We start from the raw sequence: 20,238 nt of genomic DNA on the forward strand, positions 1-20,238 counted from the left end.
TTAAAGTGTCTAACAATCTCCAAGTGAGTACAGCAAACAGCGATTACTGGACTACAGATTTTTATGTAAATTCCTATGTTTAAGAATATAATTGAAAGAATAAGACGTTGCTGTTAAAAATTGTTTCGCACATCAAGTATTATAGAAAGCACCTATACCTTGGATATTTCATATATTTTTTCGTATCGTCTGCATTCTATGCAACTTGTACTTTCGCATAAAACTCCAAATGAATGTATAAATATCTGCGGTCCAATGATTACAGATTACATTGTAACATAACATTACGGACAACGCTTGATGCATAATTATTTACAGCGTTATCAGCTTATATGACAATAATATTCTCAATGATAAATTGTGCAAGGGTTATCGACGCTGCCAATGTTCTAAAGTTAACGCTCGTAACCGATAATATATTTGAATGTAATACGAGTGCTATCATAATGTATGATACAGGGTGTCTCGTTTTAATCGGTCCACGCAAATATCTCCAAAACTATTGTATATTACTGCGTACCTGTGTACCTGTATATCATTCGAGGAAGCGTTTCAAATCAAACTCATATTGTTTCAAGGCGAACATTTTATCTCGGTGGCAATACCTTCGAGATTTCATGGTGACATTTCTTTTTTTAATAGAACTACACATTTTTCTTATACGCCATCCGATGCAGCTTTCAATTCTCGATAGAAAAGTACCAAGGCACTTTAAAAGGGTCGACAGATGATTAATTCAAATGACATTTTATCTTCAATCTTGTAGAACTGATCATACAAGGAAAAAAACAAGGAAAGATATAAGACAAGGATTTTATGCTTATGTTTCCTTGTCTTTCGTACACTCGATTTGGTGAAATTAACATTGAAATATCCCTTAAACCAAGCATTTTCGCATACTCGTCAGACAAAATAGTTTAATACTTTTTTGTAGGCAGTTGAAAGATGTATCGAACGGTGTATAAAAATGTGTATAATTCCATTTAAAAAACAAAGGATAAACTTCGGTATTTCGAAAACCCCTCCACCTAGATCAATCTGGCAGTCATCGTGGCACGTCCCTCTTCAGAATTAACATTGCTCCGTTTTCGTCTGCATAATGAACTTGCCGGACCTCAGGCACAATTTTGTATATACGTATGTAATAAAATAATGTTATGTAAATAACCAATACGTAGAAACTCAAACGCAACTTTTTTACTTTTTTATTTTCGTCTTACTCTACCTGGTACTTATAGACGAACCCCTTAAATATTTTGTCAAATCTCTCTCTCTCTCTCTCTCTCTCTCTCTCTCTCTCTCTATATATATATATATATATATATATATATATTTCTTCTGTTACTTTGAATATGCATATATGATATTATAAATATCCACAATTACATAATATTTATACATTATCCATACGTAATTATTAAAGAAATGATGTATAGATTCAAATCACTTTCTCTAAACAAACATTATTTACGTTCCATCTACACATCCGTTATAACATCAAAACCGAATTCCCTATACATACTGACAAGTGATGCTATCACCGTATTTCGTATTTAAAGAAGGTTTAATTTAATGCAATATCCATTTATATATATATATATATATTCAATTCAAAAATTGAATATACACGTGAATAAAAATTAATTTGTAAACACTCCAAATATTGCTTAATAGTCGCTAGTGAATAATAATTTTTAGGGATATTTTATATCACTGAAAAAAATCTGCTAAACGGTATAAGTATATTTAATTAAACGACACAGCTATATTTTCGACATTTCACTTTCCACCTAATCTTCGGGAAAATATATATGTACTATTTTATAACATCTCAGATTTTCCCCTAGATTTTGACTACGTAATTTTATTTACCTTTTCCAGCTGGATCTGTTAGACCAAGTACTCGCAATATTTGAAAGATACATCTATTTACAACTAGTTTGAAAACAATTCAACGTTCATAATTTTTAAGCAAAAGTTATGTTACATTAACAGGTAACTTTATGAAAAATTAGTACGATATAATTATATCTAAAGCAATCGGAAGATAAAATTTGAATTTAACTTGAACGGGTAAAGAGTATGTGCAAACAGAATGTATTAAGTCAATATATAAAATAACGAAGTAATGATAAAAAATTGGGCAAAAGGTACAAACAATAATTGATTCAGGTACATACAATTAATTTATTCGTTATTCAGAGAAATGTAATTTTGAAAAAAGAAGGGAAGCATTGTCGATTAATTATAATAATACTATCAATACAAGAAACGAAAAGGTCATTCGACAATTGAAAATTCTATTTGTGTAATATTTACGTATTACAATTATAAATAGACAACAATTATATAATAATAGTTTTATTTCAAATTAATGTTATATTGTCTCTTTTGTTTGTTTAGATTAAATTATATTTAGCTTATTGTTTAACTTACATTCAGAGATCTGCTTATTCCTATTAATGGTGGCATAATGCAGAAATCTATCAGATTAAAACGTGAATTTGAAAAACTTAGTCAAAATCCTGTCGAAGGTATTTCTTGTTATCCACGGTCTGAAAATTTTGAAAACCTTGTTGCAACAATTATTGGACCAATTGGAAGTCCATATAGTGGACACGTTTTTCAATTGTCCATAGATATTTCTGAACAATATCCATTTGAACCTCCAAGGATTACATTTCAAACACCTATTTATCATCCAAATATTGATAATAATGGCCGAATTTGTATGGATCTTTTAAACATGCCACCAAAAGGTAACTGGAATCCAACTATCGGAATAAAAAATCTTCTGGATGCTGTAAAATGTCTATTGGGAAATCCAAACCCTGATGATCCTTTAATGCCAGACATAGCGCAAGAATATAAATTTAACAGACAAGAGTTCGACAGAAAAGTACAACAGTTTATGATAGAAAGAAAAAATAAACTGTTATAATTAATCATAACTATAATTAATCGATACCTATTTCCATTTTTTAAGTAATTCAAGTGTGTTACAAATGTATATAATATATTTATTACCTTTCTCTTTTTATAAAGGCGTAAGAAATTGACCTTGTTTTCTTTATGTACTTCTCATATATTTAATACAATTCCCTTATTTGTCATGTCATCTTCTACATTTTCTTGAAAACTTTTATGTTGGGTTTTTCCAAACCTTTTATAAATATACACAGAATGTATAAATATTATGTATAAAGATCGATACAACTTCAGGTCGGTGGACATTTGTAAGAAACGTTCAGTGAAAAATTGTCCTGCAGCTTGAATTTTAAGGTAAAATCTTTTTCTTTTCATTGTATTTCGTCCATCACTGTATAGAAAAACTTTTCAAACAAATATTGAATGGAACTGAAGGAGGTACTATTTGATGTTATTAGCTTTTCTTTAGAAGGGGAGATGTAAACCATGTAAACTATATTTTTTTAAAATGCAATAACATTTCTTAATGATGTGCCGATCGATGCACCTCATCTTCCAATGGTGATCTTTACGCATAATTTTTATACACCCTTTACAATTAATAGATCATAGTTTACGAATCATTCTTACAGAACTTTCTATTTGCAAAGTTCCAAAATGAAAACAAAATGCTTAAGAATATTTCTTATTCGGAAGTCTTTAATAATTCAATAATAATCTTAGCAAAACTAAGTCAGATTAGATTCATATAAAACCTATACAGAATTAGCAATAATATATAGATGAATTGATGCACAATATTTTCATACTGTCAGTAATTATTATCAAACGACCTTAAATAATCTCGCACCTTTCACATATTTTTAAGGACAATTGCGTCAAAATATATTTACTTAGAATGTAAAACAATTATATCATATATTTTATTAATCTTTTTTTTATTTATAGCGCATTAAAATGTGTTATATATTGTACCTGAAAACATTCAAATGTACGGATAATGCAATAAATTACTTACTACTTATAGCATTAACATTTATGAAAAAGAATTACCCCTTAAACGAGTAAAAATCTTTTTTCAAATTCGAAACTATAACATCTTTATAACGATATAGATACGCGATTTGAATTCATTTATTTCTACTTATTTCCAAAATAAAATAGAATAGAAAAAAATAAAATTATCTATTCCATATTTTATACAACCAATCAAATTTCTTATAGAATGCACTCTCTCGTGAAATAGTAAAACTACTGATATGTTTGGAATGCCCTCTAGAAAGAAAAGCGCGTAGCTGTTTCTTCAATACATGTTGAGCGGATCATCTCGTTTCGTCGACGGAAACGTACTACTTGCACATCAATTTGCGAATCAATAGTTTTTACATGCAAGTAGTAGCATATATATGTGTGTGTATATATATATATATATATATATATATAGAAACAGAGAAAGAGAGGGAGAGAGAGAGAGAGAGAGAGAGAGAAATCAAAACAAATATAATTTGGAAAGAATAAACCGAGTTAAAAGAGATTAAGAGATTTGAAGAAATGCAGAGCTTAAATATTTGATTAAATTTCTATGGAATTCCTTTTAGCTTACTAGGAAATTCCGGAAGTTAAGTAAGGAAAGAGGAAAGTCGCCATTTTGTGCTCATTGAGGAGGATAAAGACTTCGTGAATGACGGCTTGATTCAAGCCGAGTAATCTTTGTGTAATTATTGTTCCTTTGTTTTTCCTTCGCCATTTGTTCGGCTCTGCCGTGTTAAACAGCGTTGATGATTGGGATTCCGCGTGACGATCGACATAAGATCACGGTTAAAATCCGCAACAATATGAAAAGAAGCTCTAGTCGTGACACTCCTCCGCGCGTCAAGAGAAGTAGATCATCGATGGGACGGTAAAAATTTTTCATAATATACTAAACTCTATTTTTACAAATTTATACGAAGTGTGTATTATTTTACTTTATATTTCTTTACTAGAATAGATACTTAGATATATAGACTTAGAGATGGTTTATAACATTACCTAGAGGTAACAAGTACATATGTATATAATAAATCGTTGAAATTTTTTGTTTTTTATGATATAATAAAAAGTATTTCAGTTATAATAGAACTGTTTTAATTAATTTGCAGATATGATGATTCCAGTGATGAGCGAATAACTCCTGAAAGAATTCGTCGACGTAGTAGAGGTGCAAGAAGTCCCAGTCCTCCAACGCGTGCCTCCTCTCATGCTCGTTACGTAGAATCAAGCTCCCATAGAGATGATTATTTAAGAGCACCCAGAGAATTACCACCAGAGCGTCCATATAGTTATAAAGTGCTTTGTATCAGTTCAATTCACCCAAAAGCAAGTGACGAAGTGATAAAAGATACTCTTTATAGAGAATATAAGAAGTTCGGAGATTTTTCTATTAGAATTTCTCATGAATTAGATGAACGTGTCGCATATGTTTGCTTCAGAAGTTCAGAAGATGCTAGAGATGCAAAGCATGCAAAACCAAGAATCATTATGTATGACAAGGTAGCACTTGTTGAACCAGTTTATGAAAGACCTGATACCTACCGTCGTCCAAGATCGATCACGCCCCCTGATTATGAAAGATACTATGCCAGAAGTCCTGGTCCAACAGATAGACATAGACCTTTAGAAAGATACGAAAGAGTTTATGGACCTCCAGTTGGTTTGCCTCCACCGCACAGAGAAATGAGGCGTGAAGCAATCCCTCCTCCTCATCATGAATTTGTTCGACCACCAATTCATCATGGCCCACCCCATGTTCATCCTGGTCCACCTCACCATTATGGTCCTCCAAGGCATATGATGATTCGACATCCAGTTCATGGATTTGAACGCGTGGAGAATAAAAAAGATAAATTTCCCAATTATTTACATCATGTTTCTCCAGAAGATGACCCACTAGCGACAAGAACACTTTTCGCAGGGAACTTAGAGATCAACATTACAGAAGACGAATTAAGACGTATCTTTAGTAAATATGGAATTGTTGATGATATTGATATTAAAAGACCTCCGCCAGGTACAGGAAATGCTTATGCTTTTGTCAGATTTCAGACATTGGATATGGCACATAGATGTAAAGTTGAACTCTCTGGACAATATATAGGAAAATTCCAATGTAAAATTGGATATGGGAAAGCTACACCTACCACAAGAATTTGGGTTGGTGGTTTAGGACCATGGACTTCTGTACCACAGCTAGAAAGAGAATTTGATCGATTTGGGGCAATAAAAAAGATTGATTATATCAAAGGCGATAGTAATGCTTATATCTTATATGATTCAATTGATGCAGCACAGGCTGCTGTAAAAGAAATGAGAGGATTTCCTCTAGGTGGTCCAGATAGGAGGCTGAGAGTCGATTTTGCAGATGTGACTCCTGGATTTGGATATAAACCAAGACCCTACCCAGAAGAAAGTGGAGAGTTTAGACCAAGACCAGTAGATTATGAACCTCCTTACGATCCTTACGGGCCAGATAGTGATTTTGGTTATGGACCAAGAGGATTCCGAGGTAGGGGATCTGCACCTTGGCATGAAAGAAGGGGTGGAGGAAGAGGGGGTTATCGCGGGACTTATCCAGAAAATTACATGAGAGAAGAAGCCGATTGGTCTAGCCGCAGACCGCCTCCAGAATTAGAGTATGAAACACCAAGAAGCTTACGTCGATCTTTATCGAGAGAACCTGGTGTAGATAGATCAAGATCAAGATCTCCTCGCAGAAGGCAAATTGACTCTGATTCCGATTCAGAGAATACTCGTAGTGGAATGCTGTCTACTTCTCGAACATTGCCTGAAGTGGCGAGGAAATCAATAGCAATATGGCAAGGAGCACTAATCTTAAAGAATTCTCTATTTCCAGCTAAGTTCCATTTAACTGATGGTGACACAGAAATAATCGAGGCCTTGATGAAAGATGAAGATGGAAAACATATGTTGAGAATTACACAAAGATTACGTTTAGATCAACCAAAATTAGATGATGTGTCAAAGAGAATTCAAACTTCTAGTTCACATGCTATTTTCCTAGGACTGGCTGGTTCAAGTACAGTTATATCTACAGATGATGCTAATGTTCAAACCAGGCCCTTGCGCAACTTAGTATCATATTTAAAACAAAAGGAAGCAGCTGGTGTCATTTCATTGCTTAACAAAGATACAGAGGGAACTGGGGTGCTTTATGCATTTCCACCTTGTACATTCTCTACAGAACTATTAAAACGAACCTGTCCAAGCCTCAGTGAAGAGGGACTTAAGGAGGATCATCTGGTAATCGTCGTTGTTAAGGGGGGTAGTGCTTAAGTTTCCTCGATGATCACAAACTAGAATGGATACATGTATATACTGGCTGGAGTGTTTAGTACCATTTCTCATATTAAAAATGAGTTACAGTCTTTTAAAGAAATACTTTATATTTGAAATGTGCAAAATTTTAGAAAATTTATAATATGAATCTGTCTTATGATCTCTGTTCTCATAAATCATCATATTTGCATCGACAAAAAATATTTGTTAAAAATTGTACATTATATAATATAGATTGAAATTTTGTATTAAAAAAAAAAAAAAAAAAAATGAGGGAGAAGAAAAGCTTAAACAAAAGGTATTGAAACAAAGTATCAAAAATATTCAGAGTAAACATACATGATATAAATTTTTTAAATAAGTAATTTTATTAATAAATGTTATGTAAAATGATACATACGATAGTTTGGATTGTGAAAGAAATTTCAAAATATAAATTCAGATATCTATTACATTATAAGAAAATATTAGATCAATTAGATCAATGTAAACAATTCCTTTCGTACTCTTTTTCTTTTAATTATGAATGTTTAGGGACATCGAAAGGTTACTAGACGTACAAGCCTGTATATGCATAAAAAGAAATGAAATTATTATGAATCTGAATTGCAAGGAAAATTTAAGTTATATTAATAACAATATTAAAGTAATAATAATGGTAACAATTCTATACAGAATGTTATTTTAATTTTCAATCAAATATATTGATTAATTTTTATTACAATATTTTCAGCTATTACGTATATATATATACTCTTAATTTTTCTTTTTATTTAGAAAAGTATTCATAGCGTTTAACATTAAAGCAATTCAGAGTTCATTAAGTTTTGAGGAAACGCTTAATTAAGTTATTTTAATTATCATAAATAATTCGTAAGAGACATAGATTTAATTTGTATTATAATCGTATAATCTGCGCATATATATATATATATATACACACACACACACATCTACACACGCGCGCGCGCGCGCACACACACACACACACACACACACACACACACACACACACACACATACAGTTCTTTCATATTCAAGCGAAATCTTTTAAAAAATATTTTGTTTTCAAAATTTCATGATGAATCTTCTTTTACAATACGAATCTTAATGAAGATAAAGGTGAAATATGAAAGGTCTGGTTGAAGCTATATTTGATACAGTAATTAAGTCTAGTTAATTGTAAAGCTGCATTTTATGACTATGTAGAATTATCCGTGTGATATATACATCCAACACTTATGTAAGTGAATTGTGCGAACGTGTTTTGAAAAGTGAACTTAATGAAAGTGAAAGGACAGTATCCCTAAATAGCTCTATGTGCTTTTCTTCCAGTGAAACAGGACAGAATCTAAAAAGACAGTGTTTGGTGATGAATATTTGAAAAGCATAGAAGAAAAAAAGCAGAACGTGTACAGTGAAATGTAAAAAAAAAAAAAAAAAATAATAATAATCCAAGTGTTTGTGCTTGGCGACCAACACTGTGACGCTCTTTTAAAGTACTATTTTAAAAGTGCGTTATAGCATGGCGCAACCAAAGGTGCAGTGGTTCAATAATACTATAGTGTCGGAACAACAAATAGATGACTATTACGCTGAGTCAATGCGTTCATTATTCCTACTTTACCTACCAAAGTTTCAGTGGCGTCAAATGAAAGTAAAGATTGTTGCATTAGAAATGTAAATGATTTTTAACGGGAAGAATGCATTAATAATTTCAGTGGCATTTAAAGATGTAACAACCTATTTAATAGGGAATGAAAATTTTACAAGAAGAAATACTTAGTTAGTTTCAGTGGTATCAAAAGAAAACAATCATTACGTAGGAAAGTTTTAATTATATTGCTTTAAAAAAAAAAAAAAAAAAAAAAAAAACGAAAGAGAAAAAGAGAGAGAGAGAGAAAAGAAAAAAAAGAAAGGGAGATGCATGCTGTGACTTAACTTGGTCGTATGGGTTGAACACAAGTTTTCTCGTGAAGTTGATCGTGAATTTGGTGGTGTGATTTTCTTTGTTTTGTCAAGAAGATCTTTCTCATCTTGCTTAGACCAATTGTGTAATTAGTGTTGTCTGTGGTCTGTGGCCATTTTCGGTTCTCCTAATTTTCAAAAAGTAACAAGCATTGAAGGAAAGAATAGCATTTCCATGTCTCGAATAAAATAAAAACAGTCGTGCCAAATGTAAAAGTGAAAAATTCGGTCGGTGTCGTTTCAAAGTGTTCCTTTTTAAATTTTAAATTCAGAAATTTTGTAAAAAAAAATCCATTAACATTAAAGAAAGATTTGTTTCAGAACAACCACAACGAAAGGATAGAAGGATAGAAGAATTCATCTTTACTCCAATGTATTTGATACATTATACAAATAAATTATTTAAATTGGCAAATACTTCAAAGTGCAATTCTTTTAATACTGATGAGACACATAAAATAAATTATACGCAATAACCTCTCACCTATCATTCAGGCAAAAATATTAGTATAGTACCATCTAATGGTGGAAGTAAAAATTGATTCATAGTAGTAAGAAATTTACATTTCACGGATTGATTTATGATATACTAAAATCGTAAAATTTCATTGCTTTCATTATATTTGCTACTATAGTTTATAATTAAACTTTGCTCGATTTTTTATTTCCAAAAACTAACCATAATTATTGAAGATTGAAGTCAATATTTATAAACATATTACACATGTATATATATGTATAAAAAAATCAGTTAGATTATTTTATCTTAGGTTATATGATTATCAACTCAAAAGAAGTTACATATACATAGTTAACAAAATAGAATATAAATAAATCAATGACCTTTTATTTTTATACATAAAACTAGCATTAATTAAGAAAACCTGTTTTTGGTACATGGAAAGTTACATTTAGAAAATCTGATATTAGATTACTTCACAAAATACATAATTGCAAGGACGATTATTTTTTACTAACATGTATATTTATTACATTCTCGCACTTATAGACAAAACATAATTATTTTTCAATACAAAAATGTTACATGGTCATTGTAAATGAATCAAAATTTTTATTTTTCAAATATTTATAAAATATTAATCGAAAGATGTTACGATCTATACATTTATGGACATTCTAAATATTTAACATCATAAAACCATCACATTAGTTTATTATAACAAAATATCTTTTGCCATGCTTTATTTAAATAAAATATATATTAATTGAATATAGTAAAAATATAACAAAAGCGGAGCATAAAATAATAATTGCAAACAATTTACTAACATTTATTTTTACTGCAGCTAGTTACGGTTTTATTGTATATGTAGTATAACCTTAAAATTATAGGTTAACATGTGTCCAGCTTTAGAATCACGAACAGTGTTAAATACATTTTCGGTGCATTCTTAAATAGAATCAACTTTTGAACTTTTAAAATTGTTTTGTTTTTCATTTGTTTTTTAATATTTTACTGCTGTGTGACATTATTAGCGTGGTACTTTTAATGAATAAAGTAGAGAAGCAATTCTAATAAACTATTATTTCTAAAATGTAGAAAAAAAATGAATAATATATTAAAATAACACTTTTTAATAACAAACTTTTAGTCCCTCTAGTTGAAACTTGATATTGTTCTACACATAGGGACTCGCGTTAAATGCATACACTATTACACATCATGCACAGCAAAGAAAATCAGCAAAAAAATAATTTCTGCTTGTAACTTGCCTTTTCTAAGCTGTAACTGAGAAGCAATTTATATTTTTATTTTTATTGCAGTTTGGAATTACAATTGCAATACATATTGCAATTTCTATTAATGTACATTATAAAACTGTTTCTAAAAAAAATTGTTTTATAAAACAATTATTATTTCATATTGTAAATCTTATTAAAACAAAAAAATTAATGAATAGTTTAAATTTGACGCACGAAGGACTATAAAAATGTCATATTATGTGGGAAATTTTTCCATATTTCAAAACAATTTAAGTCTAATACGATATAATAAAAAGTAATAATGTATATATGTATATGACATAAAGAAATATTTGAAGCGCACCATTTAAATTTTCTACATTAATAATGTGTGTATATTAATTTGATATATATTTATATTCTTGAACTTTAAGATATTTCCAAGCTTTGAATACTAAAACACAAAGTATTTGAAATAATAGCATGTTTTTGTCATTCAACCGTTAGTTAAAATATACTATTGAGGGGTTTGAATCAAGACAGTAAACTTTAGCAAAATGTGTTAACAATATAATACTAAAGAATCTTACACTGATCTTAATTGGAAAAATTAAGAGGAATATATGAATAACCGCAATATAAAGGCAATTAAATACTGACTGATATACACAATTTAAATGATTATAAAATAGTACCTACGTGATTCACTATGTATGTGTATACATACATATACATATGTTTATGTAAATATATATACACATATACATATCTTAGTATGTGCGTTTATGTATGCATATATTCATGTACTCAATTGTTCACTTTTAAGGTTTACGATTTAGGAAAAGTATCTAAATAAATATCAATGTTACTCTTTCTCTTATTACTTAAAAAATACAGTTATGGCATCGCAGTATGACTGAATATCTATAAAAATTAGAGTCCCTTTTGGCATTTTTATTTTAATTGCGATCGTTGTAGGGCTTCCCATTATAAAAGGGAGCTTACTCTTTCCAGTCTTTCTTAATTTCAAATGACCATTCCCACTTTAGGTGTTCGTGTTTGTCATCATCAGTAAACAAAGAGCTTACACTATAAGAACCACGTGCCATTACTCCAGCTGGTGCATCCTCCGTCGGTGTTGTATATGATTGAATTTCCGTTTTTGGAGGATAAGAACCCACCATATGCATCATCTTATCCACTGAAAGGATAACAAGGCAAATGAATATTAAACATGTTAAGCCATACACACGGTACTGTCAATACTTTGTTTTAAAAATACCTGTGACACCTAAAGCAGAAAGCATTGAACAAAAATGAAATATAATGGTTTAATATTAATTTAGTAATTTAAATTAGACATAATTAAAAATTTTAAGTTAGCAATAAAAAAGAAAGTTAAGATATAACTAATATTCTATCTTTAATGAAAATTTTACCTGGCATTCCAAGACGATAAGTTTTTTGAACATATTTTAGGCCATGCACAATTTCACGTTGAACAATAAAGTCAATCCTGATTCTGTAGCTAACACCTTCTTTTATTACAAATGTCTGTTTCTTTAACTGAGAAAGGTCACCTGTTAAATCTAATTCCATATCTGGCCGATCTGCTACGCACAGCGCTAACTTCTTTACTATTACTTTCCTGGGATCATTTGGATCTATAAAATTTTAGAGCATCACACCTTTTATTTATCTTCTCTTTTAGGTAATTTATTTTAAATATTTAATGAAATGCGCACCTACAACAACACCTCCAGACTTTGCTTCTCCCAAAAGAGTTTCTTTATATTTGCGTAAACTTTCATCTTCTTTATCTGTCTCTAGGATTTGTTCTATTGTTTTTTCTGGTGGGGGTTTGTAGTTAGATTCCACTTCTAATTCTTCTTCTACGGAGTCAATGTGATCGGTATTAGGTTCTGACATGTTTACTGTGACAAAAACATATTTTATTAATAGCTTAAATACTATAAACTTAAATATTATATGTCACATGAGAATATTCCAAGTATTTTATGAGAAATTTTACAATACGGATCCTGATAAATATTTCACTTATTTGACAACAGAACTTCACAGGCTAAGCGGTTACTGGATTATAAGAATAATGGAAAAGTTGGTTACTAATCTTGTTTAATAATTGATCGGTAATGAATCTGATACTTCTAACAGCAATAAACGTAACATTGCATTTAATCATTAACCAATTTTTGAAATTCGAACATCAGTGCAGATATATATTTATGACGTACAGATATAACCATATAGATATGCTTCTACAGAATATTTTTAGATGATTCAAATCAAAAAATCAGTACAAATTATTCATGTTATGTATTTCTTCAATATTTTTATATTACTAAGAAATATTAAGTAATTATTCGATTATAAAATAAATGTGTGAATTATTGAGATAAGAAAGTGACAGAAAGATAAAAAATGTTTGAACAGACTTACGAACGAAAAAAAAATTCATAAAAAGTACTTTCCAACTAGAAGAAATATAATGTTCAAATAGTACGCTTACCACAATTATAAAATAATAAGATGAAGCTTGAAATGAAAACTTGGACAGAATTATTGGCAATTTCTTAATCCTGTTTGCCACCCCTTTGTGATTCGCCTCTGAAAGCGGAAGACATGGACAATATGGCGACTTCAAAAGGGCGGGTACTTCCTGTTTTAATACTTTTTTAAGGTTAACTTTTCCTTGCATAGGTTCCTGTATTATTTCTTGTCCAAAAAGGAATAGTTTATTTATATTATCATCTTATGAGATCTTTCGATTTAGTTAATATGTATGTTTATTTTAATCTCTTGGTCATTTAAATATATTACAAATTTCCTAAATTGTGTATGTCCGTATATTCTTTAAATCTATAGATCGTCTTCCCACGTTTTTATATATACTTATTCATTTTTAGACATTAATTTATTGAAAAAAATAGAGAAGTAGATTCTTTGTGGGTATTTGTATCAAACAGTTGTTATATTTTCACGTTAATTGTTAAAAAAAATTGCCAGAAATTAAGATAACCTTGAAATGAGACGATATTTTAAATTCTGCTTATGAAATTTATTTTGAATAAATTAATTAATTTTTGTTTACAATAAATATACATATACATTATACAAGAAATATTGTCACTGAATAGAATATTACTCGTACATAATAACTATCAATTTTACTCATTGGTTAATAGAAATTGACGGTCATCAATTTTATTTATTGGTTAAAATAAATTGACAGTGTTCTATTAATGTTTCCATATCCTTTCGATTTCTAAAATTTGTCTTACATTTCTGAAGTTTCTGATATAATAATTCTGGATGCACTTTGGCTAATTCCTTTAATTTATCTAAAAGATAAGTACTTTATATATGACAATTATATTACAATTTACATAAATATTATATTAAAATGCACTCTTAATTTAAACGTTATTACCTAATGCAATATTTTGAAATTTGCTGTCTGGATCATCCAAATATATTATAATTGTGGTATACAAAGTATCTATATGTCCTTTATTAAACTGTATGTCATAATCCTTAGGTATTGCGCTCCAAACTTCTGTTAGAGCTTCTAATGATATTACTCTAACATCATCACATCCGTCATCAAGTCTTTTCAAAAGTATTGGATATATTTTATGTATGTATTCTTCCGCGAGGTGATCAAACTGCTTCCGGATACACATTATTAAATACATAGCTTGCAAAGAATAAAATCTACTTGTTTTAGAATTATCATCTGCAAGACTAATTAAAACAGGAATTATTTGATCAAATATTAAACAAATATTTTCTTCGCCATGATTTGTAATTCTCTCCATAACAGAGTCTTTTTCATATTTATTTAAAAACGAACATAAACAAGTTACTGCAGCAGTACGTATAGCTTCAGCAGTTCTTCCTGCTGTCCAAATCAATCCAGGAAGTATACAATCTTTCAAAAATTGACTAGAAAATTTCATATCCATAATCTCATTTGAAGATCCTTGATTAAAATATTCTGATAATAAAATAAAATGTTTCAGTCTCAATTCAGGATCTGCATCATTCGTCAGAGTTTGTTTTAAAACTGGTAAAATAATGTTCATATTATAAGCAAAAATTTGCTTAGCATAAGTTAAACATGCACAAAAAATTTGAGATTCTGGATCATGAATTGACCATGATTTATAGTCAGAAAATGTTGAAAATAATTCGCCAATGTATTTATGATATAACTCTTCAACATTATCAAGTGAATTAATGCTAGCAAGTATACTTAGTAATTCTTGTGCTTTCAAATTTATCAAGTTTTCTTGTGTCATAGACAAAACAGTGAATATTATTATAAATAATTCCTTTGATATAAGTTTGCAATCCTAAAATTTGTTTAATATATTAGCGCAAGAAATAATAAAATTAATGATGTAGATATTTATAAAACAAACCATTTTGCATACTAAAAGTAAAGAAGAACAACAAGAAAGTATTTCTTTTTGATATGCTCCTTTTTTACTTTGACAGATACGCGATTGTTGTAAGAATTTTCCAATATCTTCCAATAATGGAAGAAGCATACACTGTTCACTGCCTTTTAAAACTGCAGAAAATACTTTTAAATGACCTACAGATGGAGTGTCTTCAATAGTAGGGATTATCAAATGACAATAGATTTTTGGAGATACAAAATATCCTAAATATTCTGCAGCTCTTTCTACATTTTCTACAACTCTGTTATCTTCATCATTACAAGCTCTAATAAATAATTATTAGTCAACAGTATGATTAGTTAAAGATTAATTTGATAATGCATATTTTAATACTAATACATTTACCGATACATAGGAGGCAAGAGTTTTCCAATATGCTGTATTATATCTTCTTCTATGTTTAAAATAAATACACAAAGTAATTGTGCAGATCGTACTCGTATGTCTGCAATCCAATCTCCTAATTCCAAACAAATTCCATTTATCAATTTACTGAAGCATTGTTGTGCTATTACACGGCATCCTAAGTTTGGTCTAATAACTGCAAGAGATTTATAACGACATAAATAATATTTTATAGCAATTTGTTAACTAAACATACCATTAGGGTAATGATGACGATCTTTGGTAAGAAAATCCAGTTTGTTTTTCAATTTTTCATCATTCTGGTTTTCTTCTACATACAATTGTCCCGCAGCATCCCAAAAGTTGCCAGCTTTTTGTCTAATTTCTTCTAATTCATCATGTAGACCCGTTAATAGTAGTGGAAGAATTTTATGCCACCAGTTATATCGATCTTTTAGGTTTAGATGCCAATAACCTGCTACTTCTATTACAGCTATGAAACAGTACAATGATATTAAATACAATTTGTTTAAATGAAGAATAAAAATAATGAAATACCTTTTCTAACAAGACCATTCTGATCAAACAACCTTTCTGCCATTGGTGTAGCTACTTCTTCTATAGATTTACTATTTCCATATTGGATTAAATCTCCTATTGTTTTAACAGAAGCGATTCTAATTCTATGATGTTGGTGTGTAAAGTTATTTAGAATTGGTTTTACAAAGTTTTGCGATTGTGCGTAGAAATATCTTGACAAATTCTTTGCAAATTCAGATACACAATCACAGCTTTCTCTTTTAACAAGTGGATAATTGTCTGCTAGACTTTGTACTAAGATTTTTGTTAAATCATCAATGTATAATGCTAATAAGTTTTCGTATTTCAGTACTATTATTTTTAATAACGTAATACACTTCAGTCGAACTTCTTCTGAAGTCTCTATTTGCTCAGAAGAACCTAATCTTTTGGATAAAATTGGGAGTAAATACATAATATACTTATCATTCGGTGCTAAATTAATTATAAATAACTTGATAATCTCCAGTGTTCGATCACGACATTCTTCTACAGAATCATTTAAAATTCTCAACAGATATTTATTTATAATATCCCATAATTTTACGGTTTCATTCTCAGATTGCTGTAATTCTAACAATGTGAAAACTTCCTTCAAACCTTGTATCCGTCGCTTTTTTACTTCCGATTGTAACATAACACAAATTCTAGTAAATTCATTATTTGCAGTTTCCACAGACATTCTGACAAAGCTTAAAATATTTTTAAAATTTCAAACAATTTAGAAGCTGCGGATTTTGAAGCTATAGTTGATCTATTGTCATAGCAACATTTTTATTGATCCATTTGTTTTAATTCGAATGTGTTCACCAATTATGTATATAATAATTGCATTCAAATTAGTTAAAGGAAAGAAAAAGTGTTATTCTATTTTCTGTTAAATTTATATTATTATTTCATATATTAGCGTAATACGTATATTTATGATCCCCACATCTTCAAATGTAGTTATTGTTTGTTAGGTGAGCAGTAGTACAAATTTTCTAAGTCAAAATATATACAATCAAAACTCGCATATACAACTAAAACCAAAATCTTGCAATCTATTTTATGTAAGTTTATCAGTTATCAGTTCAGATATACAGAAACTTAAATGTATAGAAATTGTCAAGCAATTCAAATGTGTGTGTGTGTGTGTGTGTGTGTGTGTGTGTGCGTGTGTGCGCGCGCGCGCGCGCGTATCTATATAAAACAGGACTAGCATGATTAATTCTTCATAAAATAAAGTAATAGACAAAATTTAATAGATATGTTTTGCATATGGTCCTCAGATATGGAAACTGTCAGTATGTTTGAAAGATATTATCTCATTGTAATTTTTAATCTTCCAAAGAGACATTTTTAAACAAGTATGACATGGATTCTTTATTATGAATACGCCTAATAGCCTCTGCCAGCAAAATACTGATATCAACAGTTTTTATTTTTGGACACTGCATCTTTTGGACGTCATGAGGAACAGTATTTGTAACAACGACCTAAAAATAATATCTAATTATAGATTCAACTTTAAGAAAAAACTTAAATACATATATATATACATATATACAGTGCCACCTAAGTCTGCCACCCTTAATTACTCTCTCATTTGTCACGGTGCAAAAAGAAAAAATGTTTCGAGAGAAAATTATTATATCTCAAGGAGGAAATTAGACTATAAGAATGAAGTTCATCTCAAGATCTTCTGAGATCTTAATAGTAAAGTTTTTTAAACGGAATGACCTACTCTTTTCCTTACCATTAAGAAGGATGAGATCAAACTATGTCATCAGATGGGACACCCTGTATATACATGCATTTATGCACATATTCGATTTAAATGGAAACAATTAGATATCTCGACAGATACAAAAGTCACGTAAAAGTATGTCAGACGAAAACTATAGTATATCAAGGAGCCGTACTGATATTTATCTAACCTTATGACGACCTTGAATCGTCAAACGGAAATCTGTATTCTAATATCAGCTAAAAATATACAATGCAAATCTACATGTCCATTTGAAAACATAATCATGATCTTCACAAAGCTATTTAAGATCAAGTAAATGTCAGTGAAATGGTTCGCTTACAAACTGCTTCACATAACTTTATGTCGTTTTAAATAAGCTGTTAAATATTATACTACCTCATCAATTGGAGATTCTTCTATTAATCTTGGTGCATCAGAACTTAAAAGTCCATGCGTAGCTAGAACATAAATTTTATATGCTCCTCTTTCTTTAAGAACTTCTGCTGCGGCTACATATGATTGAACATCATCTATCATATCATCCTGAAATATAACAATGCATAATAATGTAGAAATTTACTGTAATGTAACACAATGTAAGTGTAATGTATCAAATGTACAAATTTTTAATAAATTGTCCCGTTTTCTTTAATTTTTACATTTAAACATACATACCACCATAATAGCTATGCGTCCGCCTACATCCCCCACTACATTAATTGGAGGCTTTTCTTTTGCAGGATGCATTGGCACACCAACGCCAACTTCCATTGTTCGCGAGGCCAATGCAGGTGGAGAATAACGTCCGTCATTCATATCTGACTCTGCCTCCCGCTGTTCTCCATGAATGACTGCTATTCCTAAACGTAATCTTTCTGCATAGCTAGTTGCTTTTTTTGCACTACCAGGATTTCTTGCAACTATCACTGAATTGTGATAATCTGGTATCTAATAAAATAAAATTCGAAGTTAAGTCATAAAATTCTATGATAATCAGTTTTACTAATATTATTTACGCACAGATTCTTGAATATATTGTAATAAAAAGGGACTAGCACGCAAATTATCCACTGGTACATCAAAAAATCCTTGTATTTCCTTCTGGTGCAAATCCATTGTAATTATATGTGTTAAACCACTCTTACAGAGCATCTTTGCTAATAATTTAGAAACTATACAACCTCGTTTACGCATTTTGCATTGCTTAGAATAAGGCAAATATGGAATTACGCCGACAATATTCTTTGCAGAAGAAGTTTTGCATGCATATGCCATAATCAAAAGTTCCATTATGTTATTGTTTACATCTTTTGTTCCCGTTTGAATAATATAGAGGTCTTTGCTACGCACAGAATCTCCAATTTCAACCATAGTTTCACGGTTTGATTTATGATACACAGAACATCCTCCATGTTTAACACCTAATCGACTAATAAAGCAAAGCAATTATAATTGGAGTAATGAATGATTATAAATATACATGTATATTTGTGAAAACGTACTTGGCAATAAGATTAGCCAATTCTGGATGGGAATTGCCCGCAATGAGTACAATATCTGAAGATACAGGTTTGTCCATATTGTAAATGCCTCTAAAAATCAAATGAATATATAATCTGTAACTTGTTTCTTTAAAAGTATAGGAGAAAGTATCTTTATTATCTTATGTAAATAAAGGTCACACAGATCTCAGTCACTTATACTTGTATATCGCTCATAATGCTTAATAATGACATAGAATATTTAATGTAAATACCTTATAACATGCAAAAATACGATAATAGATTAAACATCTATATTGAATTACTATATCTAATACTATAAATTAGATTATTCCTTATTTATTTATGTGTTAGTATTTCTATAATCCTATTAACGATATGCTGTTAACTTATTAATTCGAACGTAAAGTATGGTATCAATGTATCAAGATCAAGTCGAATTCGATCTAATTCTTATGTTTCGTCTCTTTGTCGATTACATACTGCTTCTTGAACAGCTGCTTAATTCCAGAAGTACCAACTTATTAACAAATGGCCATAATAAATCGAAATTTTTATTACGTTTTTTCGATAGTTCTAGAGCTGAAAAAGCTAGGATTAAATTTTTATGATCTTAATTCTTGTCAATTCATTAAAATATTTATTTTTTTTGTTAAAA

The 20,238-nt window shown here is 29.9% G+C and overlaps 5 protein-coding genes and 2 long non-coding RNA genes across 9 annotated transcripts; 2 read left to right on the plus strand and 5 right to left on the minus strand.

Annotated features, from left to right (window-relative positions):
* The first annotated feature begins 1,821 nt into the window (after positions 1-1,821).
* Positions 1,822-3,059, plus strand: LOC126875104 (ubiquitin-conjugating enzyme E2 T-like). 2 transcript variants are annotated; one of them, XM_050637831.1, is made up of 2 exons: positions 1,822-2,172; positions 2,404-3,059. In XM_050637831.1, exon 2 carries the CDS (start codon positions 2,474-2,476, stop codon positions 2,939-2,941), a length of 468 nt encoding a protein of 155 aa, XP_050493788.1. In that variant the 5' UTR covers positions 1,822-2,172; positions 2,404-2,473; the 3' UTR covers positions 2,942-3,059. The 2 variants fall into 2 exon arrangements, with proteins under 2 accessions (XP_050493788.1, XP_050493787.1); XM_050637830.1 differs by having other exon boundaries at positions 1,822-1,995.
* On the minus strand, positions 2,916-4,251 carry LOC126875114 (uncharacterized). The gene is made up of 2 exons (XR_007693249.1): positions 3,982-4,251; positions 2,916-3,903 (listed from the first exon to the last, which is right to left on the minus strand). It is a non-coding gene; the product is annotated as an uncharacterized LOC126875114 (long non-coding RNA).
* A 312-nt stretch (positions 4,252-4,563) lies between these two features.
* Positions 4,564-9,151, plus strand: LOC126875076 (RNA-binding protein spenito). The gene is made up of 2 exons (XM_050637741.1): positions 4,564-4,828; positions 5,070-9,151. The coding sequence occupies exons 1-2, from the start codon at positions 4,707-4,709 to the stop codon at positions 7,258-7,260; spliced, it is 2,313 nt and encodes a 770-aa protein (XP_050493698.1). The 5' UTR covers positions 4,564-4,706; the 3' UTR covers positions 7,261-9,151.
* Positions 7,609-9,782, minus strand: LOC126875112 (uncharacterized). The gene is made up of 2 exons (XR_007693247.1): positions 8,247-9,782; positions 7,609-8,216 (listed from the first exon to the last, which is right to left on the minus strand). It is a non-coding gene; the product is annotated as an uncharacterized LOC126875112 (long non-coding RNA).
* Positions 9,783-11,794: 2,012 nt separating this feature from the next.
* Positions 11,795-13,735, minus strand: LOC126875102 (rho GDP-dissociation inhibitor 2). The gene is made up of 4 exons (XM_050637828.1): positions 13,466-13,735; positions 12,681-12,869; positions 12,375-12,599; positions 11,795-12,136 (listed from the first exon to the last, which is right to left on the minus strand). Exons 2-4 carry the CDS (start codon positions 12,862-12,864, stop codon positions 11,937-11,939), a joined length of 609 nt encoding a protein of 202 aa, XP_050493785.1. The 5' UTR covers positions 12,865-12,869; positions 13,466-13,735; the 3' UTR covers positions 11,795-11,936.
* Positions 13,736-13,992: 257 nt separating this feature from the next.
* On the minus strand, positions 13,993-17,214 carry LOC126875075 (dynein axonemal assembly factor 5). Its single transcript, XM_050637740.1, has 6 exons — positions 16,326-17,214; positions 16,024-16,260; positions 15,768-15,963; positions 15,381-15,687; positions 14,387-15,311; positions 13,993-14,297 (listed from the first exon to the last, which is right to left on the minus strand). Exons 1-6 carry the CDS (start codon positions 17,026-17,028, stop codon positions 14,161-14,163), a joined length of 2,505 nt encoding a protein of 834 aa, XP_050493697.1. The 5' UTR covers positions 17,029-17,214; the 3' UTR covers positions 13,993-14,160.
* A 149-nt stretch (positions 17,215-17,363) lies between these two features.
* LOC126875088 (phosphoribosyl pyrophosphate synthase-associated protein 2) lies at positions 17,364-20,199 on the minus strand. 2 transcript variants are annotated; one of them, XM_050637783.1, is made up of 6 exons: positions 20,064-20,199; positions 19,581-19,670; positions 19,099-19,507; positions 18,754-19,026; positions 18,475-18,621; positions 17,364-17,824 (listed from the first exon to the last, which is right to left on the minus strand). In XM_050637783.1, exons 2-6 carry the CDS (start codon positions 19,655-19,657, stop codon positions 17,666-17,668), a joined length of 1,065 nt encoding a protein of 354 aa, XP_050493740.1. In that variant the 5' UTR covers positions 19,658-19,670; positions 20,064-20,199; the 3' UTR covers positions 17,364-17,665. The 2 variants fall into 2 exon arrangements, with proteins under 2 accessions (XP_050493740.1, XP_050493739.1); XM_050637782.1 differs by having other exon boundaries at positions 19,835-20,104.
* Between the last annotated feature and the right edge of the window lie 39 nt (positions 20,200-20,238).

The sequence above is a fragment of the Bombus huntii genome, chromosome 17, assembly GCF_024542735.1.
Source record: "Bombus huntii isolate Logan2020A chromosome 17, iyBomHunt1.1, whole genome shotgun sequence".
NCBI lineage: Eukaryota > Metazoa > Arthropoda > Insecta > Hymenoptera > Apidae > Bombus > Bombus huntii.

Coding starts and splice junctions, on each gene's coding strand:
- LOC126875104 (XM_050637831.1), top strand. CDS start 2,474: ATGCAGAAATCTATCAGATTAAAACGTGAATTTGAAAAACTTAGTCAA.
- LOC126875076 (XM_050637741.1), top strand. CDS start 4,707: ATGATTGGGATTCCGCGTGACGATCGACATAAGATCACGGTTAAAATC. Junction 4,829..5,069: donor AGTAGATCATCGATGGGACG/GTAAAAATTTTT, acceptor ATTAATTTGCAG/ATATGATGATTCCAGTGATG.
- LOC126875102 (XM_050637828.1), bottom strand. CDS start 12,864: ATGTCAGAACCTAATACCGATCACATTGACTCCGTAGAAGAAGAATTA. Junction 12,600..12,680: donor GTCTGGAGGTGTTGTTGTAG/GTGCGCATTTCA, acceptor AAAATTTTATAG/ATCCAAATGATCCCAGGAAA. Junction 12,137..12,374: donor TTATCGTCTTGGAATGCCAG/GTAAAATTTTCA, acceptor TTATCCTTTCAG/TGGATAAGATGATGCATATG.
- LOC126875075 (XM_050637740.1), bottom strand. CDS start 17,028: ATGTCTGTGGAAACTGCAAATAATGAATTTACTAGAATTTGTGTTATG. Junction 15,964..16,023: donor TCGTCATCATTACCCTAATG/GTATGTTTAGTT, acceptor AATCTCTTGCAG/TTATTAGACCAAACTTAGGA. Junction 15,688..15,767: donor CTCTTGCCTCCTATGTATCG/GTAAATGTATTA, acceptor ATTATTTATTAG/AGCTTGTAATGATGAAGATA.
- LOC126875088 (XM_050637783.1), bottom strand. CDS start 19,657: ATGGACAAACCTGTATCTTCAGATATTGTACTCATTGCGGGCAATTCC. Junction 19,027..19,098: donor TACAATATATTCAAGAATCT/GTGCGTAAATAA, acceptor TTATTTTATTAG/ATACCAGATTATCACAATTC. Junction 18,622..18,753: donor GACGCATAGCTATTATGGTG/GTATGTATGTTT, acceptor GTTATATTTCAG/GATGATATGATAGATGATGT.